This window comes from Orycteropus afer, unplaced genomic scaffold (genome assembly GCF_000298275.1).
Source record: "Orycteropus afer afer isolate SDZICR_OR568_19922 unplaced genomic scaffold, OryAfe1.0 scaffold00022, whole genome shotgun sequence".
NCBI classification, from domain to species: Eukaryota; Metazoa; Chordata; class Mammalia; order Tubulidentata; family Orycteropodidae; genus Orycteropus; species Orycteropus afer.
In genome coordinates this window covers 2,004,769-2,013,303 of record NW_006921609.1, presented here as the reverse complement: position 1 = coordinate 2,013,303, position 8,535 = coordinate 2,004,769, and the positions used below count along the sequence as shown (strand labels likewise).

General features: G+C 37.0%; 1 protein-coding gene across 1 annotated transcript in view; it reads left to right on the top strand.

Moving 5' to 3' along the window:
- The first annotated feature begins 644 nt into the window (after window positions 1-644).
- The window catches only part of CHODL (chondrolectin), a 35,632-nt gene continuing 27,741 nt past the window's right edge, over window positions 645-8,535 (top strand). Inside the window, exon 1 of the mRNA XM_007934895.2 lies at window positions 645-723. Coding sequence (XP_007933086.1) covers window positions 645-723 — 79 coding nt within the window. The remainder of the gene's footprint in view (window positions 724-8,535) is intronic.

The window sequence follows — 8,535 nt, the reverse complement described above, 5'->3', positions numbered from 1 at the left end:
TTAATAGCAAAGCTGTCACATTTTACACAGATGAGTATCGAGTCTGTTAGTGAATCTAAAGAGGAGTATGGGAGGAGGGAAGGGAGAGGTGGGGCTGCTGACTGGACTATTTTCCAAGTGGCTCCAGTTTACAGGGGAGGGGCTGGGATACTCCTCCTGGCAAGAGAGACGAAGCAGTTAAAAAATATTACTAGCAAGGGGCAGGATCCTCGGGATGTGGTATATAAGGCGGAGCTTCCAGCACAAAGCTGCTGTTGCTGCAAGAGCCAGGAGTAGGGCGCCTGGGCTTAGTCTCCCATTAGCCAAAGGCCTGGAGAAAAGTAAAAGGGGTTCGTGAGGTCCAAGGACGGGCTCATTATTCGCCTCTGGGACAGATACAAGAGACCCTAAGTTCCTTCTTACCCCTCTCCCCAAACGCGCACCTGGCCGCTAGTGCGTTCCAGCCTAGCACACACGCGCGCGGCACAAACACGCCTGGAGGCAGGTCGAGGCGGAAGGCGATGCGTGCAGGTGGCAGGGCAGCACGGCTTGGGGGGCAGGAGTAGAGTCCAGGGTGGAGGCAAGTAGGCTGCGAGGTCAGAGCCACTACGACGCTGGCAGAGGCCACCTTCGCTCCACCTAACACCTGCTGCTGCCGCTCCAAGATGAGACTCATGGTCTCGCTGCTGCTGGGCGCCGCGCTGCTCTGCGGCCAAGCCGCTTTCTGCCGCCGGGTCGTCAGTGGTGAGTCAGGGGCCGCCCGGCTAGCGATCAAACCCGGAGAGGGGGCCGTGGGACGCCCGCGGGAGAGGGGCGGTGTAGGACAACCTGCCCCAGGGTGTTGGTTGTCAAAGGCCATGGAAACTTGCGCGGTGTTGGTAGCCAGGAGGAGAGTATTGAGAAATTGTCTTATTTACTTCCTCGCACGCGTCCCCTCCCCACACACATAAAGTTTAACTATTTTTGAAACGCGGGGCTCAATAGGACCGCTGCAAAAGACCGTCTGCTGCATCATGAGTGGCTACAATTGCTTCCAGGAATCATTCCCACTTTCTTTGTAAGAGAGTTGGCCACTAGGTAAGGGCTTGGCACCTGCTAAAGGGGGTAGGGTAGGATGGAGACAGAGGGAACTCAGAGACAGAAGAGCAAATGCAGAAATGCCACCCTCTGTTGGCCTGGCTCGATTTAAGTCCTGCACCATGCTTAATCGGGCGATTTTTATCCCAGAGCTACTTGCTGGGGTGGGGTCTTACAGGCTCTCTGTGCACGCAGCCTTTGTTCTCTGGACTGAAAAAGAACAAGGGATTAATCGTTGAGCATAATCGCACGCCTTTCCTTTGAAGTTCTTATTCCAGATTGGAGGTCTTGTGAGTCAATGAAGTCGACCAGAGTTGGGCTGAGGTGGGCATGGTAATGACTGCAGGTTTGTGCACTGTCAAGTCAGTACAAGGAAAGTGGGTCAGAACTGGCAAGCTTCCCAGAATTCTCTGATTTATTTATTTTTTCTTTCTTTCTTTTCAACTTCTACTGTCCTATTGTTGAGCAATTTATTCTGCAATCACCCTCCCTTACTTTCTGGAAAGGTCTCTAAAAAAGATGTACATACTCAATAGCCTAGAATGAATGAAGGAGTCTTACCCTAAAGGCTGAATGAGCATAGTTACCCTTATAGGGACCTCTTGCTATACTCATTAAACCCACTGCCATCAAGTCAATTCTACTCCTAGTGACCCCTTCTTGAGTGTCTGAGACAGTATCTCTATGGAAGTAGATTGCCCACTCTTCCAAAGAGTGCCTGGTGGGTTTGAACTGCCAGCCTTCTGGTTAGCAGTCAGATGCCTTAGGCACTATGCCACCAGAGCTCCTAAGGTGTTATAATAAATATTTGTTGGCAGTATATGGACATGTGTTTTAAGGGTGAAAATTTTTTATTTTAATGTTAAAAGCATCAATTCTTGTCACATTTTGTAAATCTGTATAACAGGTGTCACAGACAACAGTAATTCAATCAGTTGTGAAGACAGACCTTTAGAATCTGGCATATTAAGCTTAATTGTTACTGATTTTCCCTGAGGCAACTTGTTACATTCTGTATCTTCAGAATATAATTCTTAAATGTCTAGTTACTAACCACTCCCCACTAACTTTTGTTTCTGGTACTCTAGAGACAGTAGGATTAAATACATTATGAATTATCATTTTGAAATGCATGCTGCTGTCATATATTGGAAGAAAATCAAGCTATTTATGTTTATAAAATTTTACAATATTGAATAGGATGTTGCAGAAGCCATGATACTAGATACTTACTCCCTTAAGGATTTTAACTTATGAAGAAAAGTTATATGGACTCTTCTGAACGTGTAAAGTACATGTCTGTCAACCTTTGTGCTTATCAGAAACATTAATGCAAATGAGTAAACAATGGAGACTACTGCCCTGAACATCAGGTGTTTTTAAACAGAAATACTTCAATTAATTAAATAATATCATCTTGGTATATTCTTGTTATATGCCTTAAACTTTGTAAGGAAGAAAAAGATTATCAAAAGTAAAGAAAGGACTTAAAAATTGTTGATAAAAAGTTTATGTTGCATTATGATATAAATCCTTCCAGTCTTTTGCTGTGTTTTAGATTAAGTATTTATAGGCATCTTGTAGTTGACATCTGGAAAACTTCTAATTAACTGAACATGATCTATTTGATTTAGCATAAATGATGATGCTTGCTTGCTATTAAAATAATTATCATGTTTTTCTTATGAATAATTTAATTGTCTTTGGCCATAACAAATTCACAATGAAATGTAACCATCTATAAATTGATTTGTGATTTTTACCCTTTGAAGATATTTTTTATACAGATATATTCAGCCATAATTGTATGAAGACAATATAGCCTAAAACCTGACATTTGAGAAACAATAATTCCTAGCAGGTCTAAAATCTGTCTGGTCCATGGTAAGTTCTGAGTGTTCCATAAATTTTTCATATCACCAGGAGACCATTTTCCAAATCCCTACTCAAGTATCTGATGACTGAAACTGGCTGTTTGGGGCCATTGTTAGGAACATACCTACAGCATGTGGAATATATTTTCTTTTTTTAAACTAAATTTAATTATTGTTATTATTTTCCTTCACTCAGATTAATGTATGTTTATCCTCTAATTAGTGGTTTACCTCCCTTCCCCATCCATGTCTGGTAATCATCAAGGGATATTTTTTTTTTTTTTTTGTAAAACCCTTTTCTTGACTTTTTACAATAGTGGTCTCATACAATATTTGTTCTTTTGTGATTGAGTAACTTCACTGTAAGTTCTTCCATATTATGAAATGTCTCCAGACTCATCTCAGAAGGAAGAATGGGCAATCTACTTCCGTATAGATACACCTTGCAAACCCAAAGAGGGGGTCTCCATGAGTCAGCTCAACTCAACGGCAGTGAATTTGTTTTTTTTTGGTTTTTTCCAGGCTCATCATTGTTTCTTAACCTTGCGTAGTATTTCATTGTGTGTGAGGAAAATATTTTCTGTTTTTAAATTTCAGCATAACAACTGTGGTAAGAGAGATGGTATATCAAAATAATCACTTGTCACAGGGGCTGAGGAGTGGGAAGACAGTCAATCATGAAATAATTCTCCATAGATAACTCTTCATTTTAGTACTTAAAAATACTCAGTAAGATACTTTATAGTACTTTTAAATAAATCATTAAGTTCAGGAACTTTATTTAAAATAAGATCAAAATGTTTTAACAAGACAATATTTAAAATTATTTCAGCTTGTAGTTTTAATATTTAGCAGTAATAAAAAAGTATTTATATTTTTATAGAGTAATGGCCATGATTATTTCTTATTCATGAATGTGCAACAAAAATAGATAACCATGGTGGCAATAATCAAAGCATCTCTACTGACTTTATTATGCTAAGCTGGGAGCTACTTTTAGAATCTTAGACCTGAACTAATTTGTTGCTGCATGCACTGTGTAGGGAATTATGAAAGCTCTATTAATTTAATTTTATGAAATGACTGATAGATTATGACATCTTCCTCAGGATAAAGGTAAGGTGATTTTATTTATGAAATATGAATAAATACAAAATTAAGAGTGAAAAATTCAGGTTTCTATGTTGAGAGGACATGCTTGAAGAGAAGCTGATATTTTTAACATTTGAAGTGCTTTGAATAATGTTATTTTTCTTTTTTTCTCCTTTTCTTTTTAGTGTGCACATCAGTGATCCCCAACCTATTTTTGTTGGAAAATGGCATTAGGTGTATTTCATGACACTTCCAAACTTCTCCAGATAATATATTATGCATTAATTTAAGCTTATTAAAATTGACATGCATTTTATTTAGGAGATTGGGGGATTAGAGGCCACTCTTGTTATCCTGCAGGTACCACAGAATATTGTAAATTCATGGCTGGTGACCAGAAGCTAATAGAATACCATAATAGCAAAGGATGTACAATAAAAACTGCTGAGCAGATTCCAGCCTATGATAGTATTCCATGACATCATCAAAAGCATAAAGTGATGACAGTGCAGTTTTCAAAGATACAATTACTCTAAGTATCTCTTGGGCAAGAAAGGAACAAATTAATCTTATTACTAGTCATTAAATAAACTACACATTTATCAAAGCCATCTTCCTTAACTGCTGCTTGCCATCATTTTATGGGTGTATTTTTTTTTAATCTTGTTTTCCTGAGGATGAAAATATCTATTTCATCATATGTATATATGTATAAAAGAGACAGTATTATATTATACTGTATGGTATATTTTATATATATTATCATTGTTTTATGTTACACAGTACAGCAGTTTGTGGTGGAGCACTTAACCACTGTACTATCAGGGCTACTTATAAAAGAGGCAGCATTATATAGCAGGGTCCAAACTGAACCCAGCCTGATGCTGTCACTAATAATTATTTTTATTTACAGTGGTTTTCTGTGCTAGGCATTTTGCATATAGGTATATGGATCTGCATAATTTCCATGCAAGAATATTCTTTGATTTTTTTTCCTTATTCTTTTTTTTTTTTTTTTTTTCCTCTAAGGATTTTCTGGTGTTCTTAGGCCTGCAAATGTGACTGAAATTATAGTATTTGTAACTGGGAAAAATTCAATTTAAGCCTGTTTACTTTATTTGGAAAACAAAAGGGCTACATAAAAAAAAAAATCCATAAAGACATATATGGTCTGAAGATATACAAGGTGATCCAATATTACCTCTGTATCTAAGTATTCTCTAACAGAAACTCCAACAGCTTTTTAGTCACAAGGTCACAATGAGTAAACTCCTTACACATCTCAGCTATTAAGTAATCAATAACTGCTGGATGTTAATAATTTCAACATAGATAACACGCAGGGAGTCCCTGGGTGGCAAAAATGGTTATATGCTTGACTACTAAGTGAAAGATTGTTCATTTGAATCCACCCAGAGGCACCTCAGAAGAAAGGCCTGGCAATCTGGAAAGATCATTGTTCTTGGAAACCCTAAGAAGCACAATTCTACTACGGAACACACGAGGTTGCCTTCAGTCAGAATCCATTTGACAACAACTCATCTGGTGTGCTTTTCTGTTTTGTTTTTGGTAGATATAGTGTGTAGCTCACAGTCCTTTTCTTCATGAAATCTTTCTCCTTAGAACAATGTATTTGAGGCATATATGGAGGTGGCATTGAATCGTGGTCAAAAGCACGGACTATAGAGTCAAACTGCTTTGTTCCAAACCCCAGCTTTCCCACTCATGAGCTGTGCAAACTTTGATAAATTATTTTCTATGCTCCCCTGGCCTCATTTTTAAAATGGGATGAGAGCGCCTATATCATACTGTTGCTAGGAGGATTAAAGAGCTTAACATACTATTGTGCAGGCCAAAAGAGTATGAGAGGGAGCTCAGTTTGGCAAGGGTTGTGTTGAAATCTGAGGCTACCCAGAGGAAAAGGCAAATTTTCCTAATTCATCATTGTTTTAGCTTTCTATAACCAGGTAAGAAAACAAAACAAAAGTCCAGTTGCCACCGAGTTGGCTGGCAAATCTGTGTATGTCAGAGTACAACTGTACTCTGTTGGGTTTTCAGTGACTGATTTTTCCAAAGTAGACCACCAGGCTTCTTTTCCCAAGTGGCTCTCAGTAGACAAGAAACTCCAACCTTTTGGTTAGGAGCTGAGCGTGCTAATCATTTGCACCACCCAGGAACTCCATCTATCACCATGAGAGGTCATTGATTCTTGATTTGTCCAGAGGCTTGGATTGTGCTAGCAGGGAAGTCCTGAAAAGTAAACTCTTGATAAATAGAAGATGAATATTGTTATCATTATTTATTTAAAACTTTCACTGTTTAGGTAAGAAAGCTGAGGCCAGGAGAATTTAAGTAATGACCCTTAGGTACCCCAGTTAAAATGTATTTCTGACATTTCAATCCAGTTCTTTTGGGTTGGATGCTTGAATTCTTAAGTCATATTTACTTAGTTTACCATTTCTTATTCATATCTCAATTTTAAATAATAGAACTTTTTTAAAAATGCATCTCATTCTCCTTCTCAGAAATCTTGTATTTCCCATGTAGAGAAGTAGGTCTTGCAGCTGCTACCACCATCCATAAAATGACTCAATGTAAGAAAATGGATTCTGTCATCCTTAATAACAAACTATACGATTAGTTACATATTTTCATCTTTGTAATAACAATAAAATTTTATTGCCATAAAAACTTTTTTATTAGAAAAATTCTAAAGAAGCTGATGCAAGATTTTGAACAGTGAAAGTACGTTTAAAATCACTAACATTTCCATATTTTTTAGTTGAAATGAATTGGCATTGTTACCAGAGGTCACGTCATCCTGAATATTACAGTATCAATATTTTGATCAGTGTAACTTTGAGGGAAGTAAGAAAGCATTACGATAAAGAACAATCATTTTTGGAATCCTAGTAAAATGTCCAAAATTCAGCCAGTCTGGCTTGGCAAACATTTAGCTGAAGATCCTTTTTTTCTCTGTGTGTGTGTGTGTGTGTGTGTGTTAATGTGCAATTTATAGTATATCACAGTTGAATAGCAGTAATTCCTGAAATGTATTCCATATAAATATATATTTCAAAATACCAAATATATATGATGCTCATTTAATAAAGATAATATATGATTATAGTATAAAGCATAAGAAAAATTATATTACTTTCATAACCAAGGGCTGAACTATCAGAAATTTACAAGCAAAATTAAACCAAATCATTGATTTTTTTTTTTCTGCTCAGAAAGAAAAAGTAAACTTCCATGACTTTATGAGTTTGGGCCAGCATTTACATCACTGCCAAAAACTTTTAAAATGTTGCCAATATTTAGCTCTGAAGAATTTTCTTGACTAAGAAGACAAAACAATCTATTCATGAAATGGTAGCAGAATCTTAACTGTGACAGTGATAGGAATTATTTTAGTAAGAAACACTGAAGTACATGAGTATGTTTGTAGATGAGTGTATATGTTCATGAGTGTGAGTATGGTAAAAACATTAATGGTGAATATTTCTTTCCAGATCTCTGTAAACTTCAGTGCAGAAAGAACATAAATAGCTTACTACTTTATAGATTTAAGAATTACTTAGCTAAGGTTCTGTTAACAAAAGTGGTGCAAAGGCATTTTCTCTGTCTTTATCATTCTTCCCAATATGCTCAAGGAGCTTCTCACCTGTTTGTATTGTCTTGGACAAGAATTTGTCTGTCTCTTGTCTCTCTCATAAATAAGCCAACAATCAAAGGCTATTTCTCAGTACAAATGCTAGGTTTGTAATACAGTAATTAGTAAATTATTGTTGAAAACCAAAAGGATCAAAAATTATTTTTAGACAATAAAAAAAGTAACAGCGAAATAAACATTACTATATGACAGCACATAACAACAACAACAACATATGGTTTTCAAAGGAGTTCTGGTGACAAAGGTGGTTAAACCATTTAGTTAGCCAAACTTGGTTGTTCGAACACACCAGCTGCTCTGTGAGAGAAATAAGAGGCAGTCTGCTTATGTAAAGATTTACAGCCTTGGAAACCCTATGAGACAGACCTACTATATCCTATAGGTTCGCTGTGAGTCAGAGTTGACCTGACACAGTGGGTTTGGTTTGGGTATAGGGTTCTCAGAATGCTTTCCATTCCATAAAAGGGTCAATGGAAATTTTTTTCTTCTGAATATAACATTTAAAGTAAAGGAAAGGGAAATTCTTCACATGATCTCACAGAATGGGAAAAGAGGTCATCATAATTGCTCTTTAGCAAGATTAGCTTTTATGGAAGTGGGAAAGTTGCTTCTAGAAGATCTGTCTTAACAGAACTTTTCTGGGAATTAGAGCAACATTTGTTTCCCAGCTGCTGGAGTTTCACTGTTATTTCAGCCAAATGGTGGTGAGAGGTTCAATAGCTGCTGCTTCTGCTGATTTTGATGCAACTTGAACCAAATTTGCCCAGTGAGGTCAAAATCAGTAGTGACATAGAAGTGAATGTAAAAATAAATAAATAAATAAATAAATAAATAAAT